Source organism: Petaurus breviceps, unplaced genomic scaffold (assembly GCF_028583685.1).
Source record: "Petaurus breviceps papuanus isolate PSGF00001 unplaced genomic scaffold, PetGlider_PUasm1.0 90784, whole genome shotgun sequence".
NCBI classification, from domain to species: Eukaryota; Metazoa; Chordata; class Mammalia; order Diprotodontia; family Petauridae; genus Petaurus; species Petaurus breviceps.
The window spans coordinates 13,670,267-13,698,030 of NW_027187345.1; the positions used below are offsets into that span (position 1 = coordinate 13,670,267).

General features: G+C 35.4%; 1 protein-coding gene across 1 annotated transcript; it reads left to right on the plus strand.

Annotated features, from left to right (window-relative positions):
• Positions 1 to 237: 237 nt before the first annotated feature.
• On the plus strand, positions 238 to 27,764 carry FBXO30 (F-box protein 30). Its single transcript, XM_069069733.1, has 3 exons — positions 238 to 381; positions 15,378 to 17,421; positions 20,607 to 27,764. The coding sequence occupies exons 2-3, from the start codon at positions 15,391 to 15,393 to the stop codon at positions 20,808 to 20,810; spliced, it is 2,235 nt and encodes a 744-aa protein (XP_068925834.1). The 5' UTR covers positions 238 to 381; positions 15,378 to 15,390; the 3' UTR covers positions 20,811 to 27,764.

The following is a 27,764-nucleotide window of genomic DNA, read 5'->3' on the forward strand; positions in this document are numbered from 1 at the left end:
GTACACCACCAGTCCCATGGAGCGCGCGCCCGAGCTCCGGCTCCTTGGCCCCTTCCCCGCCTCTTTACGTGATGGAGGCAGGGGACGTGCGTGCGTGCGCGCGCGCGTGCGTCCCCGGCTGCGTTTGGCGCCGCCGCCACCTCCCCAGCAGCCAGTGGGAGGGAGAGATAAGGGGAGGGGAAGGAGGCGGAGGAGGGGGCGGAGAGAAAGAGAGGTGGAGGCGGTGGCGGCAGTGGTTTCTGAGGGACTGAGTGAGGGAAGGAAGAGGAGGAGGGGTGTGTGCGGGCGCCGGCGGAGCCGGGGCACCTCGGCTGGGGCAGGCAGGGGCGAGCGGGCCGAGGCAGAGGGGCGCGGGGCCCGCAGCCGCGGCAGCGCCCGACGGTGAGTTCCCGAGGGGGGTGTGAGGAGAGGGCCGGGACGTGTTGGGCGGGAGCCGGGGAGGCCACCCCAGGCCCCGGGGGAGGAGGGAAAAGCAAGGTCGGCCGGGCCGGGGGAGGGTGCCGGGGACTGGTAGTGACCGAGGTCAGTGCCGGTCAAAGTCCGGAAGGGAGCGGGGCTCTGTGAGCCCGCCGGACAATGGAGAACTCAGCCTTTCGTGCTCTCCGTTCCGGGGCGCGCGCGCGCGCGTGTGTCTGTGTGTCACCCACCCCGGCTGCCGGGACTCCTGGGCTGTGGGGGTCGAGCTGTGTGTGTCCCACCCTCTGGACGCTAGGTGCGTGTGTGTCACCCACCCCAGCTGCCGGGACTCCTGGGGTGTGTGTGTGAGTGTGTGAGAGAGAAAGAGAGAGCCAGCAAGAGCACGAGGAGTGCCGCCTCCCCGGGCGCTCGCTCGGCTCCAGCCCAAATCGGCGATGTAAACACCGGCCGCCCCGCTCCACCTTGGCCGGCCTCTCCCTCCGGGGCCCGGCGGGGGGCTCTCCAACGGAGGCTTGTGTTAGTTCTGTACAAGTGTCTATGTGGGGGGGTGGGAGTGGCATCCGCGGGTCGCGCTTCAGGGATCCCCAGCCCCTGGGCCCTCCCCGGGAAAGCTGTCCTCTCCATCTTTCACGCTTTCTACTGATCGCCACTCGCTGCACCAGCTGTTCTGGACGCTGACTCAGGCACCAAATGGCGACCCGAACCCCGGGAGACTAACTTCCCCTCCTCCTCCCCTTCGGCCCCCTCCCCCCCCCGGAATTTTTTTGGCGGGGGTAAAGGTATATTGTAAGCTCTAGGATAAGACTCTTCATTCCTTTGAAGATACTGGGGGGAAGGAGAGAGTTCAGGACATCACTTAACCTAAATGGGTAACTGTTTCCACCGGTGGTAGTGAAGGACTCTGGTTCTTTGGTTCAGTCTGATATCGAGAGATTCTCATGACCCAGAAAAGGACATGGCTTTTATTTTCTCTACTTTTCTTTTCCCAAGTTACTTCTTGCACTGTTTTTCGTGTTCGCATTATTACTTTGAGGGCTAAATGAGTGGAGTTAAAAGGTATCCCCTTCTTTGTGTAAATGTATACATACACACATGGAACGGGGTGTATGCCAGCTAGAATCTTTTTTTCTGCCATGTTTCTAGTCTATGCTAAATGTCTTTGTTTGTAATGAAACTTTTTAAGTAAGCTTTTTATCTAGTTAGAATGTTCTATTTTAAAACTCCCCAAACACCATAGTTGAGATTGGTTTCTTATGTTAACACAGCTCTAGATGTTGAAAATGAAGTTGTTTATGGCATTTGTATTGGGAATATCTGACTACTGTAGTAAGATTATAAATGCATAGATTAGAACCAAAACTTTTTTCAATTTTAGATTCCCTCCCACCCCCAATTTAAAGATGCAGTCAGTTTTCAGAAATACAGGTTAGGGAAATAAACACGGATCTTTAATCACGTGGTTTTCTAAGATTAATTAATGACTCTGCATGGTTAATGACACTGCAAAAATGAAAATCAACAAGTTAGTGGTTAAGTGGTAAAAAAATTTTAGATTTGTAAAAGGGTGGTGAATTTTCAACCTTATTTTAGCTGAGTCACTTTAAGCTTAGTCACTGTTTCTTAATGTTTAGAACAGGAATTTACTTGGTGACCATTGAATGTTTTGTTAGTTTTTTTCTTTCTCCCACAAAATATTGGTTCTAATCTGGTACTTGAAGCATTGATTTGTGTCAGTTATTCTTTTCACCTGATCCATGACATTGGTGAGGTCAGTTTTGTTTGGGTACTTGCATTTTGCTTGTTAGACTATGATGATTTTCTTTAGCAATACTTAACTTTTTTCCCCTACAAATTTTTGTTATGTGTGTAAGTACAGCATAGTGATTCTCCTTTTTTCAGAGGTGTTTGTTTTTTGTAATGCTTTTCTTGACTCTAAAGGTTAACCTCATTGTAATTCTTCTTAAGTTGCATGCCTGTAGTCTGCCCTCTTAACTTCCTTACCTACAAGCTTCTGTAATTCCCTAGCTTTCTTCAAGGTTCAGCTCTGTTGTCACTTTCTAGAGAAAGTCTTTCCTGATTTCCTGTTATTAGGGATCTGAGATTTCCCTGGCCACCCAATTTACTGTTGTTGTTGTTGTTTTTTTTTTTGCATATTCTTGGTATTTGCTCTGAGGTACTTTTATTGCCCCATTTGATTGTTAATAATCTTAAATGCAGTGACTTTCTTTGTATCCCAATACCAATTTACCATTTCAGTCCTTGAATTTATTGAATGAATTAAATAGGCAGTATTTTACAAATAATAATGGCTGATTGTAATAAAATGTTTTAAAAATTGCAAGGTGTTTGAAGTGTTCATCAGGTGATCCTCTTAGTGAATTATGTGATTTTTTTTTTAATCAGATGAGCATTTTTATTGACTTAAGAAACTTCTAAGGGGAAGGTCTCTCCACTTAACCCTGTCTAAAAGTGTTTTCTGGGAGGCACTTTGGGGTTAAGAATTGCCTAGAGGCAATTTGAGGTTAACAGTTGCCTGAAGGCAATATGGACTGGCTTTGGTGGTGAGGTAGGAAAAGTTGCCTTTAGGCTATGTGTAAGAATTTTGGACTTCCTAACAAGTCTTTGTGTCACCCTCCTTGCAAACACAACTTTTTTTATTAAGCATGCTATTCATAAAGTGTTACTTAGTTTTGAAATAAGTTTGTAAAAAAAATCAGGTGAAGCTGTTAGATCATATTTAGAACTAGATTATTATTATGAATTTTAAGATAAAAGCATACCTACCAGGTGCATTTCATAGTATCATTGATTCTCTTTCTGTCAAATTCCATCATGTTTATGGATGAAAAACTGAGGCCCAGAATGGTTAAATGACTGACCCCCAAAGTCTTAGGAGGCAGTAAGTGACAGAAGATGGATTAAAATCCGCTCATACTCTTACTCCAAATACGGCAGTTTCTACTGTCTCAGGCATTTTCCTCTTAAGTAATAGGATATAAAAATTTGGACTTTTTAATGGAAGGATAAATTAAAAGTTGATTATTTGCTTTGTAGCAGAATTCCTTTAAATAGCGGGTTTCCTTCCTAGTTTTACAATTAAAATTTATGTAAATTGTTGTACTTCTCTTTGGGAAACTTTATTAAGTGAGTTGTAGATAATTTGTTTTATCATTCATTTTTTTCTTTGAATAACACCTGGTATTCAAAGAATTGATATGTTTTAATGACCTAAGCTTTTGTTAGTCAACTATTTCTATTTTAACATCTGATTAGAAGTTTTCTCCTATTTCTTACTGGAAATTGTTTTGGGTCCAGATTTGTGATTTAGTTGGTTTGGGGAACTCTCATTAAGGAATGCTTTGTACCAATTAAAATCTGAAGTTGAGCAATTTATAGTTTGAAAATTGACTAGAGGCACTAAGAGATTAAGTGACTTTCCTGAAGTCAAGTATGTGTTAAGAGCTGAATTTGAAGCAGAGGTTGTGACCCTGAGGCTTCACTTGTATGTATTACTTTTTAATGCTTCTGGTAGGAAATGATAGTGTTAGATTTGGCGTTGGAGGGCCTGGGTTCAAATTCTGATTTTGCCACTTGCATCTCTGTGACATGGGCAAGTTTCTTAACTTCTCTGGGCTTCAATTTCTTCTTTTGTCAAATAAAGGGGTTGGGCTTTTTTTATTTTTTTGGAGGGGGGATGGTAGGACAATTGGGGTTAAGTGACTTGCCCAAAGGGGTTGGACTTTTGATAGCCTCTGAGTTTCATTTCAGCTCTGTATCTGTGATCTTAATGAATCTACAATAATATTCTTTACTCCTAGTTGAAACTTACAAATAGTCATTACTTTTTTGCATTGCAGATATAGAATAACCTTCTGATCATAATTATAGGAGGGAAGAACATTTTGAATTTCTTTTGCATAATTAGGTTATTCTGTTGCAATTTACAAAGCTGTAGTTTGCTGCCATCTTAAACATTTATACTGATAATATGCTTTTTAGATTTTTGATGTTATTTTGAAATTTCTTAGTATAAGTATGTCCAGTCGTATTTGTGACTAAAATCACACGTTTTCAAGCTATCTAACAGGGAATTAAGGTTCATTAACTATTTCTTCAACAGATTTTTATATCCTGTGTATCAATGCCTTAATGTCTGTGGTACATAGAAAGAAAATGACTGACCTTAGGGAGTTTACAAATAGCTGTTCATTATAAGGTTTGAAATTGCAAACTTGCCCATGTTATTGTCATTGGGGTCAGACAAGCCTGCACATTTGTAATCTTATAATCAACCTATTATTATAGCAATAATTTTTTCCTTATTTTGTCTGTTGAATGCAGAGTTTCAACTTATAAATCTGGGATCCTATGAACATTTATTAAGTGCTTCTCCTATTGCCTCCCCATGCAGTGTTGGAAGGAAGAAAGAAAGAAATGTTCCTTGCCTTCTAGGAGCTTACAATCTAGAATTCCACTTTTATTAGTAAAATAGTAATCAAGACAATGTGAAAGCTTTATGGATTTGTAGAACAGCTTGCAGGAACATTACTGTTGTAACAGATTCACAAAATTTTAATTTGACATTTATTATAATGAATTCACATTATCTTTTTAGCTGGTATTCCATTTATAATTTTTATAATGAAGACATATCTAAGGTGGGAAATGTATGTGAATACTTGCTGTATTATAATAGGGTGCCCGTTAACACAAAAACTAGCCATGTGACCCTGGAAAAGTCACTTAACCCCAATTGCCCTCCAAAAAAAGCAAAAAAAAAAAAAAAGATAATAGGGTGCCTGTGGCAAAGATTCTCCCCTCCTCCACTCCCCAATTTTAATAAGTTGGCCTTTATATGAGTTGGTGTCCTTTTAGTGAAGTGTCAGCTCCTATTGGATGCATTTGGAGGAGTGATTATCTAGCCTTTATTGAATTTTTTTTCTCTCCTATATCCTCTCTTTTCCCTAAACGAATATATACTTTTTTTCTTGAATCTGACATTTCACCTTCCTAATTCCTAATCCTTTGGCCACTTGAGGAACTTGATACCTACAAAAGAGGCACTCTACTCCAGACAACATTAAAACTTCTTAATTTCTTGCAGCCCTTGGTTTTTAGTGTGTCTTTCACCTTAGATTCAGTTCTTCCCTTCATTACCCCTTCCCTGCCCAGTAAAATATAATAGAGCTTTTAGAAGTGAAAAGAACTTTATAGAAGGGGTCACCTAATTCGATCCCTTTATTTTACTGATAAGCAAACTGAGACTTGGAGGTTACGAATAAGTTAGTGGCTAAATATTCGTGGAACTAGGCCTAGCATCTGGACCAAATTCAGTAGAATGGTGTAGAATGTAAGTCATACTACCAAAGGTTAGAATGTGGGTAGTGAAATTGAAGTAATAGGTGTCTTTGACACTTCTCTGTATTTATGTATATATGTATACACACACACATGTATATATACATATACATATATATATACACACACACATATATATTACACATGCACACATACATACACACACATATTGTATATAAGGTACTTGGGCAGTACTTTAAGCTCTTTCCTGGCCCTCTTCTTCTCTGTATAAACACTACATCTTCTTTCATAGCTATATATTCAGTCCTCAACTTGTTTCTGAGATCTATTCCTACATCATTTTGAACTGCATATTCTGTGGGTAGCTAGATGGAGTAGTAGATAGAGTACCAAGCCTGCAGTCAGGAAGACCTGAGTTTAAATCTGACCTCTGATAACTTGATAAGTTGTGTGACACTGTGCAAGTCACTTAACTGCTGTTTGCAGTTTCTTCATCTGTAAAATGAGGATAGTAATAGCACCTGCCTCTCAGGGTTGTTATGAGGATCAAATGAGGTTAATTATAAAGTGCTTAGCCCAGTGTCTGACACATGGTAAACACCATATTAATGTTAACTATTATTATCTAAAATTCATATTATCATTCATATTTAACATATCTATCTATGGACTCAAATATCTATATATCCAACCGTAATTTCTCTACTAAAACTCCCTCACTTTCATGAACTCCTTTCTAGGCAAGCTGGTCATTTTGACATTCTTTACACAAGGCTTTCTGTCTCCTACATCTGCCTCACATAGGCTGTCCCCTGTGACTGGAATACATTCCTTCCTTTACTTCATTGCTTAGAATCCTTGCTTCCTTCAAAAAACAAAACCCATGTATCGCTTTAGAAGTGAGGTCTTTGCGGATCTCTCTTAATTGCTAATCCTTCTTCTACTCATTGAAATTACCCTGTTTTAAACTTATCTTGTTTTTATTTCTATTGCATGTTACTGTATGCCAGTCAGTGGGCACCCATTGAGTGCTAGGCATTAGACATGCAAAGGCAAAAATGAAATTCTCTGCTCCCAAGGAGTTTATAGGCTATTCTCCTGAGCAGTAGTTCTTAAGGTAAATGGTGTCCACAGACTTTGGAGAGGGTTGGGAGAAGATGTCTGTGAACTTAGAAATTAGTATTTTGATAACTATTGAAGTATCATTGGTTTCTTTTAAAATCCTATATATTTTATGAATTTAAAAACATTCTCAGAAGAGTTCCTTAAACTTTACCAGCCTGCCAAAGGGGGTTCATCACATGAAAAAAGTCAAAAATTTTTAAAAATTTTAAAAGATTAAAAATTTCTAATTTAACCAGATCATAGAGTATGAAATCTTATTAAAGAAAGATTAAGTGAATGTCACATACAACTTCATAGGATTCTCAAACTCTGCATTAAAGATAAAATTTTAAATATTGTTTGTACTCAGAGTCTTTTAAAAGTGAAACATTGGAGTTCTTAGAGAAACTTATGGCAGGTATTTTTGTGGTATGTGGTTTTTGGGGGTTGTTTTTTTTTCCCCAGATTTTGCAGTTTTGATGTTGGGAAAACACCACTGGACAGAAAGTTGGGAGATTTGAATTCTAGTCTTGACTTTGCTAGTCAACTTTCTAACTTGGACTTAAGTCACATCATCCCTCTGGGCCTCAGAATAACTCATCTGTAAAATGAGGGAGTTAGGTTTAATCAGGGGTTCTTAATTTTTTTTTTTTTATATCAAAGTGAAGGCAGCCTAGTGAAACTCTTCTCAGAATAATGTTTTTAAATGCATGGGATGAAATACACAGAATTACAAGGAATTCTATCATGTTGAAATACAGGTATTAGAATATTAAAAAAAATAGACTCAAGATTAAAAACTCTCCTGGACTAGATGATCTCAGTTCTCTTCCAGCTCTGTAGAGCTTTGACTTGGGACTCCACGACTCCAATTTGAATGGTCTTTCCACTACACAAGATTGCTTCTCTTCCTAAATTTTTACCTATCTTCCTTCTCCCCCATCTCCCCCTCCTCCAAACTATGAGGATTCTCATTATTCGTAGTAGACTTTTAAAAATCTCATCTTGCATTTATATTTAGTGACACTAAAAAATGGTGGTGTATTGGAAAGAGCACTGGAGTAGTTAAGGAATTTTAAGTTCCAGACCTGGATCTGCTACTGTGTACCACTAGGGAATTATATAACTTTTGAATCTTGTTTTCTAATGAGTAAAATGAATTAACTTGAAGTAGCTCTTTAGGTTAAAATATGCTAGTGTTTTCTGAATTTGATTTTGTTGCTATTTGTTAGAATTTCTCTTAAAAGAACACAGTATTTACTAGAAATGAACATTACTTATATATTACTAATTTAATATTGTTGGAATTTCTCTTGATAAAATTTTGTGCAGTACTGGGCTAGTCGGGGGACCTAGGTAGGAGTCCTGAAGGTGATGACCTGAAATGATCATTATTTGAATATGTATACCATAATTTCACAGGTTCTTTAACAAGGCAAACAGTAAAGATTGCTTCACTGAGATTTCACTATAGTTTACTTGATTTCAGTGACACTGCTTAAAGTAATGTGTTTTTGCGATTGAACAACTTGAGAAATTTGTCATCCTGTAGCAACTCCTAATGTACTGCCAAGATAGACTTCGAATAGATTGTGGATTTCTCTTTGAAAGAATAGCAGGAACTAAGAATGTATGACAGATTTCCCTTAATGTTTCCTTAGATAGAAATGTTTTGTTTTGTTTTTTTACTAATGGTGCTAAATTCTTAAACAGAATTTGCATCTGGATTTGGTGGTTCACCATCTGAAAATGTTTGGAATTTTAAGGTAGTATGAGTACTATATTAATTACACATTTATAATTTGTTGTTTATAATCTGTGTTAGATATTTGGCAATAGTGAAAAGTTGGAATTGAAAATGTCTTTCCCCTTACCTTTTTAGGTTCACTTTAGAGTTAAGTGAGCAAAGATCTTATGTTTTTGTTCAGTTAGATTTATTTAAGTATAAGAAGAATAATTTCAAAGTAGCATCAAGTTTTCCAGGGTATATTGTTTTCATGACACTGGAACAGAAAAAATGGTGCTTGATTCCATCTTGTTGCTTATACCTTTTTTCCCTTTAGATGTTTAAAGTAACTTTTGGTAGCATGTAGGGCAAATTTTGAGGCAGCTAAGTGGCATAGTGAACATAGAGTGACAGGCATTGAGTCAGGAAGACTCATCTTCCTGTGTTCAAATTTGACCTAAAAAACTTACTAACTGTGTGACCTGGGCAAGTCACTTAATCCTGTTTGCCTCAGTTTCTTCATCTGTAAAATGGAGCCAAAGAAGGAAATGGCAAACCACTCCAGTATCTTTGCCAAGAAGACCCCAAAATGGGGTCACAAAGAGTTGGATGTGACTGAAATAGCTCAGACTTGACAGGGCAGATTTTTGTCGTCAATGTCACTTATTACAGATTTTTTTTTCCTTATATTTTTAAAATAGCTTGATTTATTAGTGATAGCTTGTTAAATTTTGGATTAATCTTTTTTTCTGGATATAATAGTGCCAATGTTAAAGGGTAAAAATGAGAAGTTCATAGAATTCTCCAAATATCTTACCTTAGAACTATTTTCTACAGTGATTTTCAGACACAGTATTAGCTTATAGGCTTTTTTTGTTAGAAGTAGATTGAAACTTATAAAAGCAGGTGTGTTGTGCTCTAAAGAATTTTCATGGATCAACCTAGTATAGTATAGTAGTCCAATGAGTAACTAGGACTTAAGGTTGATATTGATGAATTTTTGTTAACTTAAGTTGAAGGGAGCCTCTCTTTTAGTTTGTATGCTCACTATTTATTAAATGGCCTTTAATTAAACGGCCTTTAATCTTGTTTTACATGATTTGCAAGCAGTTGTACGTTTTATATTTTATTAGAAATACATGTTAATTTGATACTATCAGTCTTGCCTAAATGGAAAATGGTTCACTGATGGAGTTTGGAAGGTTGGAGTCCATTTTTTGTCATTATTTTTACTTTCTCCTTCTTTAGTATTTTTTATTTTTAAAGCAATTGGGGTTAAGTAACTTGCTCAAGGTTACAGGGCCAGGTGTTTCTGGGTGAGTGCTAAGTATCTGAGCCCGGACTTGATCCCAAGTCTCCCGACTCTGACTCTGGGGCCGGTGCTATTACTCACTGCGCAACCTGGCCGCCTCCTTCCTTAGTATTTTCAGCTGTCAAATGCAGTAAGAACTTGCTGTCTATCCACTGTGTTTAACTTTGCTGAGAATTAGGAGACTTCAGTTTCTTGAATGTTTTAGATTTAGAGTGAAAGTACTATACATGAACATTATTTTAAATTGTTTTATAGTATTTGTGTGTTTAATAGCTGCTGCTTTAAGATTTGCAAAGCACTTTACAGTTATTTTCTTATTTGATTTTCTCCAACAACCTTCAGGACAGGTAGGTGCTATGATTTATTATCTCATTTTACAAATGAGGAAACTGACGTTAAGTGATTTGCCCAGGGTCACACAGCTAGTAAGTGTCTAAGGTTGCATGTAATTTAAGGTCTTTCTAATTCCACATCTAGTGCTGTATCCAAATAAATATATATATTTTTTAATATAAGGGTGATTAAACATTGGGATTAGGATGCAGAGGAAAGTTGTGGAATTTCCTACTAATCTTAAAATTGGATAATTAGTTAATATAGCACTGCTCACTTATAGGTAAACTTTTGTACTGAAGTAAAGAAATAATTAATATTGTCAATTATTTACTGTGTATCTGCACAGAAATTATTACTTCCTCATGTCTTTAGTATTTTTCAAAGGGGGAATTAAGTGGTACTAGAAATTTTGATTTGAAGTTCGAGATATGTTCACTTTCCCATTTTTTTTAAACAAACTTTTTATAACAGCTGTAAGGCAGAGTTGTTTGGAATAGCTACTAATTTTAAACCTTTTGAATTTTAAGTTTTTATGTTGTGTTCTGGCTAGCTTGGTCAGCTGACAAGTGTGTACAATAACATCGTATGTCCCTACAAACTAGGAGCAATGGTCACCTCTTTGGAACTGAATGTATTTTTAGGTTTCTTTCTTAGTAACAGTCAAGCTTATAAAACTTCAGCATGTCAAATGAACTCAGCCTTGTTGACATTTTAAAACAATGCTTACAGCTGTTTTCTTGGTGTCATGTAGTTTTTCTTTTTTTTTTTTACTGAAGTTTTCATTTAAGTATCTTCTTAAAGCTTATGTTTTGTTTTTAATCTGTTGTATAATCTTTAACTCAGCAATCTCGTCATTATACATGTTCTGTTTTTTATCTTTAAAAGTTTACAAAATATACTATAATTTATATAAAACTACTTAACTTCCTAGCTTACTGTGCTCATTAGCCAAGTTGTGTGTATATATTCTGCCTACTATAATTTACTTATTCAGTTGTTAATATTACTTCAATGTTAAATTTAAGCTCTTGTCATTTCCCTGGCAACATTGAATACCATAAATATCATATGAGAATTGTACTACTGAACCAGTCAAGCTGTGCCAGTTTTATTTTAGATGAAAATTTTTGCATGAGAAAAATCCAATCTTGACTGATAATTAGGGTACTGCTTTTGAAGGTAGTATAAGAAAATGGTACTTTAAGCAATACCCAAATTCAAATCCTCTTCTGATACTTTCTAGTACTGTGACCCAAGGCAAATAACTTTTTCTTTCTGAGCCTTACTTTCCTGAGAATTAAAAAGGAGTAATAATACTTATATCAAAGGGTTGTTTTTAGGCATATAAGAGATAAAGAGATATGGAAAGTGCATTGTAAACAATTATAAGAATTAATGTCATTGATTTTTTTTTGCAAAAATGGATTGCTCTGAAAAGTTTTAGCTTGCTGTCTGGAACTGAAATGTTCTTTAATAACAAAGGCTTGGGAGAATTGTACGTTTTATGTACATCAGGATCCAAAAGGCGAGGGGGGAAGCAAGGAGAATGGAACAAGCATTTCTTAAGTTCCTCTAGTCACTGTGTTGTTAAAACCTTCCTGACTCCAGGCTCAGAGCTCTATCCACTGAGCCACCTAAAAGGGAGAAATAGCTTTTTGTTCAGAAACTTGTTTTTACATTTGTTGCTGCAGTATAATTTATTATTTAATGGTAATTTATTACTACTTATTACGAAAAAATTACACACTGCTGATGTGCAAGATTCTGAAAAACAATACATTTGTGATCCAAGGCCTCAAGAAGCACAGAGTAACATTAATAATGTATGTGTGTATTATGATGAAGTTTTATAAAGCACTTTTGTGTATATTCTGAGGTGGTGCAGCAGATAGAGCTCTGGACCTGGAGTCAGGAAGACTCATTTTCCTGAGTTCAAATCTTGCCTCCTATACTTTTGCTGGCTGTGTGACCCTGGACAAGTCACTTAACCCTATTTGTCTCAGTTTCCTCATCTGTAAAATGAGCTGGAGAAGGAAATGGCAAACGACTGTAGTATAGTATCTTTGCCAAGAAAATCCCATGTGGGGTGGCGAAGACATAACTGAACAACAACATGTTCTCATTTGTACCCTAGATATTGAATAAATATATGGTAAATGAAAAAGTATTAGTAGGCCAGTATTTTGCAAACTAGAAAATAGTTTATCTTTAAGTTCCTACTCTCATCTCATTTTTTTCCTGTTCAATTTTTATTTACTCAGAATTTTGGAATTTGGAAGCTAGAAAGGACTTAGATATGATTTAGACTAGAGAAGCAGTTTGATATATTAAGAGAGAGCACTGATCTGAAATGAGAGAACCAAATTGCAAATTTGTTTTGTTTTGTCAGGTCACTTCATCAGACTTCAGTTTCTTCATTTGTAAAATTAGGGGTTTGAACTAGTTGGTCTTTACAGCTTACTCTCAGTATAAAATGCTGTGATCATCTAATTTAATAGGTAAAAAAGATATAGAGAAGAAAATTATTTGTCAGGGTTCACGTAACTTGCTAGTTAGAAATGAAATTAGAACCCAAGTCACCTAACTCTCATTTCAGTGTTCTTTCCACTATATCACAACCTTTTAAGATAGACTGTCTTGATTTAAATGTTGACTCTTTAACTTTATCTTCTATAATTTATTTATGACATAAGACTTGTTTATTTTTTAATTCTTGATCTGTTGAGTGTTCAAGTACAGTGGTTGATGAATGTCTGGATGAACATTCATTATATCTTTTAGTGGAAATTCATTGCAAAATAACCAGAAAAAAAATGTATCATTTAATTTTTTTTTGTCTTTTTGGAGGGGGGAAGACAGGACAATTGGGGTTAAGTGACTTGCCCAAGGTCACACAGGTAGTGCGTGTTAAGTCTGAGGCCGGATTTGAACTCAGGACCTCCTGACTCCAGGGCCAGTGCTCTAGTCACTGCACCACCTAGCTTCCCCTGAAAGATGTGACATTTTATAAGAAATTCTCTCAATATTATCACATACATGTTAAGGTACATGTGGGAAGAGGGTATAATCTTCACTGGGTTTCATATTTAGCACATATAAAATGCTGCTTAATATGATAATATTTTTAAGGTTTTTATATAGATACCATAAATATTTTTGTCATGAACATTGATACTTAGGGCATAATTCTTAAATCTAAGGGCTGTATTAATCTTTGAACATTCTAAAATAGAAACTTCTGAGGTGTTTTCAAAAGCCTATGCTGGGAGTTGGCAAACTAAAGACCATGTGTCAAATCCAGCCCACTACTTATTTTTGTACACCTGAGAGCTAAGAATAGTTTTTAAATAAAGTTTTGTGCAGTTTTCTGCTCCTTGACCTAGACAGTCCTAGTTATCTTTGTATTAAAGTTCTTCAAAGTATAGAACTTTTAAGATCAGCCCAACTAATCCGCTACCAAGTCTTTTAAGTGTCTGTTGGACAATGTAACCTTTTTTTTTTTTTGGCTTTTGGCTTTTGGAGGGCAATTGGGGTTAAGTAACTTGTCCAAGGTTACACGGCTGGTTTTTTTGTGTGGGTGTTAAGTGTCTGAGGCCAGAACCGAACTCTGGTCTTCCTGACTCTGGGGTCCCCACCTAGCCGCCCCGAGGACTATGTAATCTTAACATGGTCTCAGTTAACATATGGCTCCACTGAAAGCCACAGTCATTATTATAGACTTGTCATCCCTTTATTTTTGACTAAACTTGATTTTATTTTTATATGGTGGAATGATTATAGACAGTTTTTGAAGATCAGTAGTTCTAAAGTTCATTACAGGCAAGTATTGAATTGCCTAAGTTGTATAGCAACAGCAAATTGTATACATTGGTAGGGCTTATTTTGGCAAATTAGGTTGCATTTATATTTTATTCACAAAGAGTGTTCTTTCAAAAATCAATTTTGGTATTCCATGTTTATCCATTCCGTATTTCTGCTGTAGATTAGATTTAGTTTTGTTTAGAGAAAACCATCTTCATTTGGGGATTCAGAATTCTTGGTTTCTGATATATCAATACTGTTCTTTCTATTTTCTTCCAGGCATTGTTGTAACCCCTAAACTATAACTCTTTGTTTTAATTAACCTCATTGTAGAGGTGATTATATGTTGGGTGGGAGGACCAGAGAGAAATCTCTAGGGTGGGGGGTTGAACTTTTTTATAACCGTCTGGTGAAGCCTAGAGGCCCACCTCAAAATAATAATATGATAATTTTACTGCAATAAAATATTTAGGATAACAAAGAAATCAGACTAAAATAAAGTTATCAAGATTTTTTTAAGTTTATGGACCTTAAGATAAGACCCTGCTCTGTGTTTGAGATTACATTGCAGAAAATGCATTTTACTTCCTTTCAGACTAAGTAAGGGAGATTGGAACCACTGCACAAGGAAAATGGTAGCTGGGAATAGGGAAGGATCACAAGAAGTCTGCTTTCTTTAAAAATATCTTGAAATTTGGGTTACCCAACTCTTAAAATGCAGGTATATTATTAACAGTTAATTCATGCCTTAGAGTAACTTAATTTAGCTCCATCAGTTAACTGATGGCAGTACTCAAAGTAATGGAATTCTAACTGGGAAGAACTATTGACTTGGTTGTGGGATACCTTAGAGATCCAGAAGGACATCATGAAAATACCAATTGTTTTTTAGCTAATTGAATGATTTTTAAGGTCCCTGCCATCTCTCATGTGCTTTGAGACTATGAGTCTGAATCTCAAAGTCTTTAAAAAAAAATACATTTAGGTCCTGATTAGTATGACTGATGAAACCCCTGAAGGGGTTGTATGTATTTGAATTTGTACTATTTGTTGCTATAAATTTGTAAAATATGTTCATTGATTCTAGCCCAATGAAAAAATGCTTTGCAAATTTAAATAATGTGACCATTTCAGGGATTCATTATTCACACTATTCATTATTACTCTCATCAGGACCTGGATGTGTTGATTATTTGTTTCTGGCATATGTTTCCTTATTATATTTTATTTTCATACCTGCCAATGTATTTCATCTCCAAAAAATTTGTAATTTGTATTATAAACTATTTCATAAAGCTTTTAAAATATTCATAAACTGACCAGTTAACTTTATTTTTTATCTTGATTCATTTCTACAAATAGAGCCTGATTTGCCATGATGGAAGAGGAGCAGCAGAAGCAGCATTCACACTGTGTGAATTGTGTCAGTAGACGATGCATGGCTAGACCAGAAACTGGGATTTCCTGTGATTTGATTGGCTGTCCATTGGTTTGTGGAGCAGTTTTCCACTCATGCAAAGCTGATGAACATCGAGTATTGTGTCCACTTGAACGAGTGCCTTGTTTAAATAGTGGCTTTGGGTGTCCTTTTACAATTACCCGAAGTAAAATTGCTGAACATCTAGAAATATGTCCTGCAAGTGTGGTATGCTGTACTATGGAGTGGAATAGATGGCCAGTTAGTTATGCAGATCGAAAATCTTATGAAAATCTAAGCAGAGATGTTGATGAAGTAGAACAACTAGACATGGCATTGGCCCTTCAGGACCAAAGGATGCTCTTGGAATCTCTCAAAGTTGCCACTATGATGTCAAAAGCAACTGATAAAATATCAGAATCCAAAGAACAAATTCCAGTTAAATCAAGTGTCCCTGATGTACCGCACACTAATGGTTTGGTGTCTGTTGATGGAGAGTCTTATGGTGCACTATACCAAGCTACTGTAGAAACAACTAGAAGTTTGGCTGCTGCATTGGATATCCTGAACACTGCTACACGAGATATTAGTATGTTGAATACAAGACTATGTGCTTCTCCAAGCGATACTGATAAAGAACAAAATTCTGCAGAAAGCTTGAAGATTAAGGACTCAAAAGATGAAGATGAGATGGGAGCAGTTGGTGGATTTGACCATAATGTCTCTGGTCAGAATGCCCAGTGTGAACAAAATGGCTCAAATGATTTCTGCTGTGACTCAAATGATAGTTTTGATAGCACTTCTGCATTCTGTAATGGTTTTCATTGGGATAATACGCATACAGAGGTGATGGACCACAATGAGGATTTTAGTAGTGAATCAGATCTATGTAATTTAACAAATGGCGAATGTGTACCTTCTGATGAAACTTTGCCTACAGATTCACTTGCAGTAACAGCACAACTTGGAGAAGGAATACAAAGTAGTGCTTTGACAAATGGAACACTTCAGCATGTCCTCTTACCAGATGACATCAATGGAGGGGAAATACTAGAAAATAATGCAGAACAGGAAGGATTGAGGAATGTGGATGTCCTTTCTTTAATTCGGCCCCAGTCATTTAAATTCTTTTCTGGTTCCTGTTGGTTCAAAGCAAAGGAAGATAAAGCAGTAGATACTGCAGACTTGGAAGTTACTGAGGACCCCATGGGCCTTCAGGGAATAGATCTAATCACAGCTGCTTTGCTGTTTTGTCTAGGAGATTCTCCTGGTGGAAGAGGTATATCTGATAGTCGTTTTGTTGATGTCTGTCATGTTGACTTTGGGACTCAAACTTTTTCACTTCCTTCTGCAATTTTAGCCACAAATACAATGGTTGGGGAAATAGCTTCTGCTTCAGCTTGTGATCATGCCAACCCACAGCTCTCAAATCCAAGTCCTTTTCAGACACTTGGACTGGATTTAGTATTGGAATGTGTGGCAAGATACCAAATCAAGCAGCGTTCAATGTTTACATTTGTTTGTGGACAATTATTTAGAAGAAAAGAATTTTCTTCTCATTTTAAGAATGTTCATGGTGATATTCATGCTGGACTCAATGGCTGGATGGAACAGAGGTGTCCTTTAGCATATTATGGGTGTACATATTCTCAGCGTAGGTTTTGTCCTTCAACACAAGGGGCAAAGATTATACATGATCGCCATTTGAGATCATTTGGGGTTCAGCCATGTGTATCTACAGTATTAGTAGAGCCTGCTAGAAACTGTTTGCTTGGCTTACATAGTGACCATCTAAGTAGTCTTCCTTTTGAGGTCCTACAACATATTGCTGGATTCTTAGATGGTTTTAGCTTGTGCCAATTTTCATGTGTATCAAGGCTAATGAGGGATGTGTGTGGCAGTCTACTTCAGTCCCGTGGAATGGTTATACTTCTGTGGGAAAAAAGGAAGTACCCTGATGGACATTCATCATGGCAGATACGAGAAAAGGTTAGTTTTATTCATTGCTTAAGTTTGACTCTTCTCCCCACCACAACCCTCAGTAAAGTTAATGTTTTCATCCAGGATGACCATTCACTTCTCATATCTGCTAATGGTAAAGTGACATTAGAATTTCTTTGAAATAACAAATGTGACAATCACAAGAGATGAGTTTATGAAGGTAGTTATTTTCCACAATCACAGATTTACATCAGATTTCTTAGAATTGCTTTCTGTTTCTGTGAGCACTTCCATACCTCTTCATTAGTTCATTACAACTAACTACTTATGATTATTACTATATCACTTTTTCATTCTCTCTCTAGTCTTGGTTCCATTTAAATCAGTGCAGGCATGATTTGGTATTTTTTTTAGGAAGCTAGGTGAAAAATTTCTTCTACTTAAAATAGGTTTCCATATGTTAATCTCAAGGGGTTAATTAAGATGTAGCCTGGGTAGGAGAAGGAAGGTATACAGAGATGCAGCTTTTCATAGTAATATAGGTATTCTTGCTAATTAGATTGCCATGAGAATGTATATTTGGGGATGGAGTTAAGTAAAGGCATATGGGACTCTCTGTTAGGTTGTTGCCCTGTAAGTACATGGAAGTTAAGAGTTAGATTTGGTGTAAAAGGTTAAAATGAGAGTGGGATAAGGTTGTGCCTTGAAAGATTAGTGGGATTTCATTTGGAATTTTAATAAATTCTTTTACTCTTCGCTATACAGAAATAAAACAGAAATTATCAGAGTGGCACTGTTTTCTACTTTTTCAGAGAAAAAGTCATAGTTCAGTTTAATATTTTTTAAAAATTCATGTCAATATAGGGATTGAAGAGCCTTATTGCATGTAAAAAAGAAATTAACATGCAGGAGGCATATCTGCTTTTATTGGTTTGTCATAAATAAGAGATCACAGTAGAAGGAAAACCTCTTTTTAAAACTATTTCAGAAGTTCCCTTGCTTATGAGTTCCATTTTGGATTGTTTCACCCACAGCTCTAGTCCCTTTTCCTCCTACCTCTAACCTCTTACTTGGATCTTCTAGTTCTGTCATTGCTTAGTAGCAATCAATCAATCAATAGCAATAACAAATCAATATTTTTTTTTCATTATTTAGCCAAGCTAATTGGATCCACTGAGAGAGACTTCTGTTATGGAACCCTTTGCAGTTAACTGATCCTAAGAAGTCATAGTTGACATCATTGATAATAGGGGATACTTTTTGCTGGTTTGGGGAAGATAGAAGTAACGAGATGAGTAGAATTCCATAAGCCAGAGACCCCAGAATATCCCTCTTATTGGGGAATGGCAGCATGGCTAGCAATATGGTCACATCCCCAGAGGATTCTCTATGCCTAGCTTTCTTTAAGCAGAGAAGAGATTGCTACTTTTCATAGCAACAGAGAATAGAATGTCTCCTTTTCCAAGAGAAGGGGATGGGACCCTAGACGCCACTAGAATACCAACAGATATCATGATTCTTCTCCATTCCACTTTTGATAAATAGTAGTAAGCTGGGGAACTACCCTCAAAGCTGTCACTACTTTATATAGTATTGTCTGTTTATCAAGCATATACTGTTTAGCTATTAGATGATTGACTCTTGTTTAGCCTTAGCACTGTCTCTACACATGGTAAACTCAAATGTCTAACTCCTGGATATATATCTTACTCTGTACTTTCTTTTATGCCTCAGTTTCTCATCTACAAAGAAGCATGGTTTTGAATCATGGTAAAGAAAATACTTTCTTTATTCAGCAGTCAGAGGAGGATAATACTTATGCCTCCCGACTTGGGCAAGAACATTTGAGTAAGATGGGGGATGGGAGTGGGGAGTAGTGCTCTGCAAAGCAATGCCTTTGATATTGCTCACGTTGTGTATCATGTTGGGAAACAAATAGGCAATGATACTAAGTTAGTGTTTTTGTGTAAAAATATGTCTACTTGTATAATGGAAGGTGAAGGGAGTATTGATGTGGAAATAATTTTTATAACTTCACTTTTTCCCACAACTTTTTAGGAATTCAACGCTTGTGTAAATAATCACGTGTGTATTATTGAATAGTAATCTTAAAATTATTTCCTCTTGTTCTAAATACATGTACAGGAAAATAGCTTCCATAGATTAACATTTTCAGGTGAGGTATGAATTATATCATATGCCTTCTTAAAGTATTTGAAATAGCCCTATTTTCATCATTTGAGAACTCTACCCATTTAGATTACAACCCTTTATGCCTTAAATGATTTCATAAGTTGTAGTGGCCAAATCACTGCATCATTTGGCATTAATTTTTTAGTGATGAGCTTCTTTTAGCTTAGTTTCTTAAAGGTTAGTAGATGTAGAGGTCATTGTCAGACCCATAAGTGGAAGACTTTCCAGTTCTAAACATGCCAGAGCATGTTATAATGTGAGAGCTCGGCTTACTTTATAGCAATAATGAGACATCAGTGTAGGATGAATGAATTTATGCTTAATAAAATAATGAGAAAATCCTGGAAAAATTCACAAATCCTAAATTGCCAAAGCATATTTAAAGAGGTAATAATACTAGTTGGTATTATTATAGTATAGTAGGGAGCTAAAAAGAAAAACTACCTTGCTGACATAATACAGAACTTTTTGAAGGTTGACAAAAACTTGGAGGTAAATATGTAGTATCACCATTTTAAAGATGATGAAATAGGCTTAGAGTGGTCAAGTGCCATACACAGGGTTATATAGTTATTGTGTCAGACAGAATTGAAACCCATATTTCTTACTGAGAAATCATATTGGCATTGGTTCAGCATTTATATGAGCTATCTGATATTAATTTCTAGCCATGAAGTGATATAGCTTACTAAATGATCTAATACCATAAACAAATTATTTAACAAGCAGCTAGTTTGTGCTTAGTTTTATTTTAGTGTTTAATAGTGCCTTTAGTTGCTTGGGTAGATAATTAAGTTTATATAAGATGTAAACACTTCAGTCAAAAAGTTTGCATCCTAGTAGAGTCACCCAGCAGTGATTATGAATTAGTATTAAGTTCAAAAGACAAGCTTAGTTTGTTTTTTTTTTGGGGGGGGGATGTCATAAATTTCAAGATCTTTAATGGTTTCTCCATCAAATTAGAAACATGTATGTTAGGGTGGTAAATGTATTATGAGTCCTTATAATCAAATTGAATCTGAAGTCCAGTTTTCTTTCAGGTATGGCGATTCAGTACTGCATTTTGTTCTGTGAATGAGTGGAAATTTGCTGACGTCCTTAGCATGGCCGACCACTTGAAGAAATGCAGTTACAATATTGTAGAGAGAAGGGAAGAAGCTATTCCATTACCATGTATGTGTGTAACACGGGAACTCACTAAAGAAGGACGATCACTACGCTCAGTCTTGAAACCTGTACTTTAAATGATAATTACTCCTTTTGCGCACATACAATCACACCTACTATCACCTCTGTGTAATATGTGACACTTTATTAATGTACTAAAGATAATGTCTAGCAAAATCTTGTCACTATGTATATAATGTTTTAAAGTGACATTTATTTTTTATAAAATAAGTACAATTTAATTGGAAGAAACAATTTGCCTTAATGTTTGAAACTTTTGAAACTTGCTGGACAGGATAGTTTTTTCTAACTTATGTTGGTCATATTTTTGTTGACTAGATATTTAGAATTAGTATTTTTAATGTGTGCACATTTCAGATCACAAGTTTTTTGAGTTTAATACACTAACAAGATCCTGACCAAATGATTTTGTACTTGTTTTCTGCAAGGTGTGACCCTTTGCATTCAAAAACTGAAACAATTAAGTTTGCAATACATATTTTAGATTTTAAAATAACGAAGCTATTTTAGTACTGCCATAAAAACTCTGCGGCATTCTTGTTCTTAGTACTTTCTTTTTACAATTGTTGACACATAGGTGACCTAGAATGTATAGTTTAGAGAGATGTTAAGCAGTGTGATTGAAACATTTATTGTTTCTTTAAAATACCCAAAGGTTAATTAATTACTTTTGTGTATTTGTAAGAGTCACCCAGAAAGCAAAACTATTTCTACCTATTTTTGTTATAGCTAACACCAAACTCAATGGAAGTATGTTATAGTTAACAAGTTAAGGTAAAATCACAAAAGATAAATGCTTAAAAATTTTTACATGTTTACTTTAACTCAGATATGTTCATGACATTATTTTGCTAGATGTTTGATAGGGTTTTAAGAGAGGTGGGTATATTGCTTCTCAGCCTATTTGGGCTAAGATCAAGTGAAGACAGGTGGGGAACATATACCTCATTTTAGATTTGTGAATTAGGAATATCGGATGCACAGATTTTAAATATTCAAAGGGCTTAATTCATACATATCTTACAGGCCTTACTTTTTTTACTTTGGTTAAAAAATGCCACTGTATGTTCTAAGGGGCATCTTAAAATATCAGTAAACAGTATATTGTCTTCATAAGATGACAGCCCATTAATTACATAAATGCATCTTAAGCCATTCTCACCCTTCTTTGAAAACACTACCAGATAGTTTCTATACAGACTACCATAACGGGAAACGAGTATAATATTTTTGGATAGAAACCAAGTAGTGTTAGGAATATATCCTGAAGATTTCATTATAGTTTTCAGCTTTCTGTGGACTGTTATTGACCTGATAAGGTTGATGACTAATGCCACTATTTAGAATGAGAATGAATGGATCAGCATTCGAGAATATTTAACTGGAAAGATTGTGACACATTTACTCCAAATTTTCAGGGCAGGGGTCATGAATAATTTCTGGCACTTGGTATCTTGTAATAGCAGTAATTTGCCATCTTTATACCTATAAATTCTGAAGCACTAATGTGTCTTTTCATCTCCTTTCCTATGTCAGATCCTGAGTGTGCTATATTATTACTAAGTTCTTTATTTCCATGTATGGCAATCAGGCTGGGCAGAAGCATTCCTTGGCCACTGGAGAGGAGTTCTGCAACAGTTAAGAATTGTTTTTGCTGAATTGGGCCCTTATTGCAGTTGAAAATATCATACAACTGAAGAACAGTCAACTCTTTCTTTGCCAGTCATTTTAAGTAGCATAACTACACACTCATTTCTCATTGCCTATACCTGATTTGTCATATGTGAGATGCTGAGTTGCATGAGCAAATAGTAAGTTTTCATGAGAAATCAGAAATGAAAATAACAGATAACAAAATTCTGCTATATAAAATATTGCAGATGTGGAAAAGAAAGTGTATATAGTTAGGATAACAGAACCCTTAATTTCCCTTTGATTTTTGTCATGGTACGAATATAGACTGTTGATTTTATGGTCATAAACCTCTGGTGTTGATGTAGATTCCCAAGGTACATTTTCTGTCTCATCATATCTCTGTTGTCACAAATATCTCCAGTAACATTTTTTGTTTGTGTGATACACCATATTTCCATGTTATAATTTGGTTTTGTTACATTACATGTTCAAATTCTAATAAAATTAATATTTGTTTTCCCTTTATGTGACTCGGTAACTTTTCATAAGCCTGAAAAATGTGATTTGTTTTATTTGAGACAATTTGGAATTCTTCGTAATTAAGCATCAAGTACTGTTAACTCTTATTTCTGATGTACGTCATCTGCATGCTGCCCAATTTTCTCATTGGCCACTTTTACTCTTCCAGGCTTCCTAGATTGGTCTGTACAAAAGCCTTTTTTTTGTTGTTGTTTTCCTTTCCCCTCCTTTGTTCCTAGACTCAGGCATGAAGAGGGTAGAGAAGTGATTATTTTCTAAACTCTTCTCTGTTGATATAAGGACCTAGCCTTATTCTATGCAAAAACTTTTTTGTAAGATGTTGGAATGCCTATCTTTTTATTTTGTTTATTTGCATAAGATTAGGATTTGAAAAGTGGTCTTTTGAAAGGAAGCTTATCAAAAGGGAGGCATAAAGTGTGAATTCAGCATTATCAGCTTGTGCATTCTTTTGGAAGACTACTTCTATTGTCCTGTCTTTACTATTTATCTTGCTACCTATCTAAGAGATTCAGTGAAAAATTTGGGTCTGACACAGTTTTGCAATATCACTGCTAATACTATTTTCTATTAGCATAGATAATTGCAAGTTAATATGTTAGGGATTTATTAGACTGAGAAAGTCAAATAACACTATAGTGCAGGATAGCACTTTGTAATTGTCTCAGCCCTTTAAGTCCCTATGACAGTGAATTATTTAATTGTTCCTGGACTTTTTTGTAGCTAATTAAAATGGAATCAATTCCATAACTCAAATTATGAGGTATTTTTGATCTGGGTGTGTACTTGATTTATTGATGTCTCTTTTGGAGAAAGTAAATTGCTGTAATATTTTTTTCTAATTTGTTCATACTATGTGAATGTTGATACAACATTCATTTTACAACTAAAATTTTACATGTTATTTGTTCCTGGTATGAAGATTCCACCTCTCAAGATTTTAACCTAAGTAAGAATTGTAAAAGGGTAGCAAGAGATTGGATTATAAAATCATAAAAAGGAACAAAATGAGTGTTGGAAATTAAAGGAAAAGATTCTCAGTATCTTAGGTGATCAGTATCCTAGAGATCTGATGAGAGAGACTTTTATAAAGATTGAGACCTGGCATCTTTAGTAAGATAGACTCTGTATCTTGGGTCTTGTGCTGGTTCTATTTTTCTTCTGTTTTAATCTACTATTTAAATTTGAAACCACTAGTTTTCCAATGTCAGGGACTTCATTTATATGAAGATTTCTAGCTCTTCAAAACACAAGACAGAATATGTTTAAGCAAATTTTGAGTATACAAAACAATTTGTAAGAAGCTGAGTAATTTCATTAGTTAGGCAGTCTCATCTAGAATAGACTTTAGCTTGAAAAGTCTTTTATGAAATTCAAAATTAGCTGTACAAGGATTTAAAATTGCTTAAATTACCTATAATTTTCTTTTACTTCATATAGGGATCTGGTGATTGAAAATAAAATATATGGAAGTAAAGAAAAATGAAACTTCATGTTTCTTTCTCCCTATGATAGAATTATTCATGGCTAAAATTAAGTGAATGAAAACTCTTAATATCCTGTGGTACCAAACTCTCAATTATAACTATGAATACCTTTGTATTTGGATGCTGCTGTCTGAAGATAAATTAACTTTTCACCACTCATTATCTAGACCTAGAAAAATGAAATTTTAACTAGTTAGTTTTAATTTTTAACCATTCCTCAAACATAAATATGTTCTAGCATATTAGAAAAATTGTCATGTGCAAATTGGTAATGGGTCTTTTATTGATTATAATATATAATACATAATATAATTATATAATAAATTAGTAATTGCCTCTTAAAATTTTACACATTTACAGTTTGATTTAAACACGAATGCAGGCTGTCTTTGTAAAGACAAACTTAGAATAGTTGACTTTCAAAATATGAGCTATTTGCATAAAGATAATCTCCCTTTTTGAGTCACCATTTATTCAGTTCTTTGTAGTGACATTCAGGCATTTAGAAACTCCAAATAGTTTATAGACTCTTCACAACACTCCAGTTTTATAGATGTGAAAATAGGTGTCCAAAGGTGATTGGGAAATGAGTTGTTGAACAGATTTGGAAATAAGGTGCAACCTGACATGTGGATCAGTTCTCTGTTTTACAGTACATGTAGACTGGTGCAAACTAGTTAAAAGTGTGGGAAAATTATTGGGGAAAGTATGTTTTTACTTTCAATTTGGTCTCCAGCACCAGTAGATAGGGAAGAAAAGTTAAGAAAGCAGTTTTCTTACTGTCAGAAAGAAGAAAAGGTGGTTTGTGGTAAGTGTAACATGCTGGTATTGAAACTTAACGTATTCATCATAAGCTGTTGGACATTTGGCAGATTTTTTTCAGTCACTATCCTAGATGTAGTTGTGAAAAACTTTATAAACTTGTATGTATGACCTCATGTTGTATGGGCCAAGTTTGCCTCATGAATCTTAATTTGTTTATTCCTGTTAACTGGTTTCTTCCTTTGCTTCTGTGTTCATTTACCCTTTAAGTATATAAAAGAAAGTAAAAATGTATACTTTTTGTCCCTCCCCCAGCCTTTTTAAACATAAATACGTTTTAAGGAAAGCTCTGCATCATTAGATACTGAGATGTTTCAAAGTGAATATGCATTTGTGTTTTATATGCTTGCTATGGAAGATGATTTTTCATTAATGTAGTAATGAACCAAGGAATAGGTTACTGGGGGAGCTAGTAAATATCTTTTATGTGGACAGTAAAACCTTATTAAATTGGAATTTGTTATATTTTCTTCATGCTAGGTGGAGGCATTTTGTTTTGTTTTTGCACTAATTATGGGGGAAAGTGTTTTCTACAAAAATTGATAAGGACATAAAGGAGGAAAAAGGCAGAACTTGCTCATAAAACTATTTTAGTAGTAGTATGTGCTTGTAAATGTGAATGTCCTAGTTGCGAATTATTCTTACCTGTTTATTATACCAAAAATTATCTAAAAAGGGGTTGTAGTTCTGCATGTACTTATAGAAAAATGTTATTTCATAACTTAAGTTCCATAACTCAAAACTTTTTATAATGTTGAACTGAGCCAGCCCCACTTTAGACAACATATGGTGAGGTTTTATTGTATGCTTAAATAAATCTCTGCCATCTTTTCAAGAAGTACTTTAAAACGGTAATTTAGGGGGTTTTTGGTCTTAAGACCACAGAGGATTTAGTGAAGATAAGATGAATTTGAATGCACCTATCATCTTTAGTAAGTAGAGTAGTACAAATGAAATTCAATTTCTGATTTACAGAGACGTGAATTTAGAACTGTTAGCAGTCATTTCTTACTGACACCTCACAATTTAGTTCCTAAAATCTCTCAACTTAGTTATTGCAGCGTAGACTTTTTCATACTTTTCTTTTCTATGTTACTTCTGTTCCAGCCTCCACTTTGCCAATAAAGTTACCTGTTTTTTTTGGAGGGCAATTGGGGTTAAGTGACCTGCCCAAAATCACAGGCTAGTAAGTGTGTAAAGTGTCTGAGGACATATCTGAACTCAGGTCCTCCTGACTCCAGGGCAGGTGTTCTGTTTACTGCACCACCTAGCTGTCCCCTAAAGTTGCTGTCTTAAGGGACTGAGATCTTTACCTCACTACTGCCTATCACCTATCTGATAATGTGATCAAGGACTTAACATGATAGTGACACTAACATGATAGTGGCAAGGAACTTTGGCAATTAAAGTTCTCTCAACCCTGGTTTTCTAGTGCTGGCCAGACTAAAATTTCTATCTGTAGCATATTTCAGACTCTACAAGGAGTACACAGGAGTTAAGTTATTTGGCACTGATCAGTTTAGTTTTGTTCATGTCATCTTTATATCTACTTAAATTAGAATTTATGCACAGGTCCATCAAAAAACAAACAGTAAATTTAGAGAAGCTAATGTAAGGATGCTTCACCAAAACAATCTGAGAAAACATTTGCCACTATTGAAAAGTCATCAGTTTATTATGTAAATCACATTAGGCATTGAACATAAGCACATTTCTTTTGACTTTTAGAATTGCCAAATGAGGTGCTTATTTGTAATTATTTTTTTAGCTTTGTTATATGGAAGAAAAGAGGCAAAGGGGAAGCTAAAGATAGAATAGTTCTACAACATGCCCACAGTTTTGTTATGATAGTAATGGCATATTCACATATGATGTATACTTTTGAAAATTCACTTAGCTTTATATGCAGTTTTCAAAATTTGTTGAAATTTTATGGTGTGATAGAAAACTAATCAGTATTTGAATGTTTGAATTGGGTAAAAGTAATTGCAGTGCATTACTATACTCATTTATTCATCTTCCTTTTTATTTCTTGATATGGTAGTTTGACTTTTCCCTAAAGACAAAGGTGCAATATTCCTGGTTATTTTAAAAAAAATTCTTTTTAATTGAAGCTTACAACATATTCAAGTCAAAATTTAGAATTTGTTTAGATAACTTGACAAGTTGATTTTTATATGTGTATGTAAATACATATATGTATTTTTTTCCCTTTTAGTTCTAATACTCCACAAAAATGTTGGTGAGGACTGTATTAGTCAAGAGATAACAGTTTCTCTGTATTTCATGTAGCTGATAGCTGATAGTGAATAACTTGTTTTTATCAATGCACATTTTCCACCTTTTTTGCATGTTATTTTTTCTTATGCTACATCTCTCAATGAAACCTAAAGAACTGATTTTTTTAAAATGCTTTTTTAAAAATGTAATTTTTAGAGTTTTACAGTTTTGTACTTTTGTGTTCTTTTTAAAGTAGCAAAATTCAGATGTTATTGGATAGGAACGATTTAATAAAATGAATTTGATGTA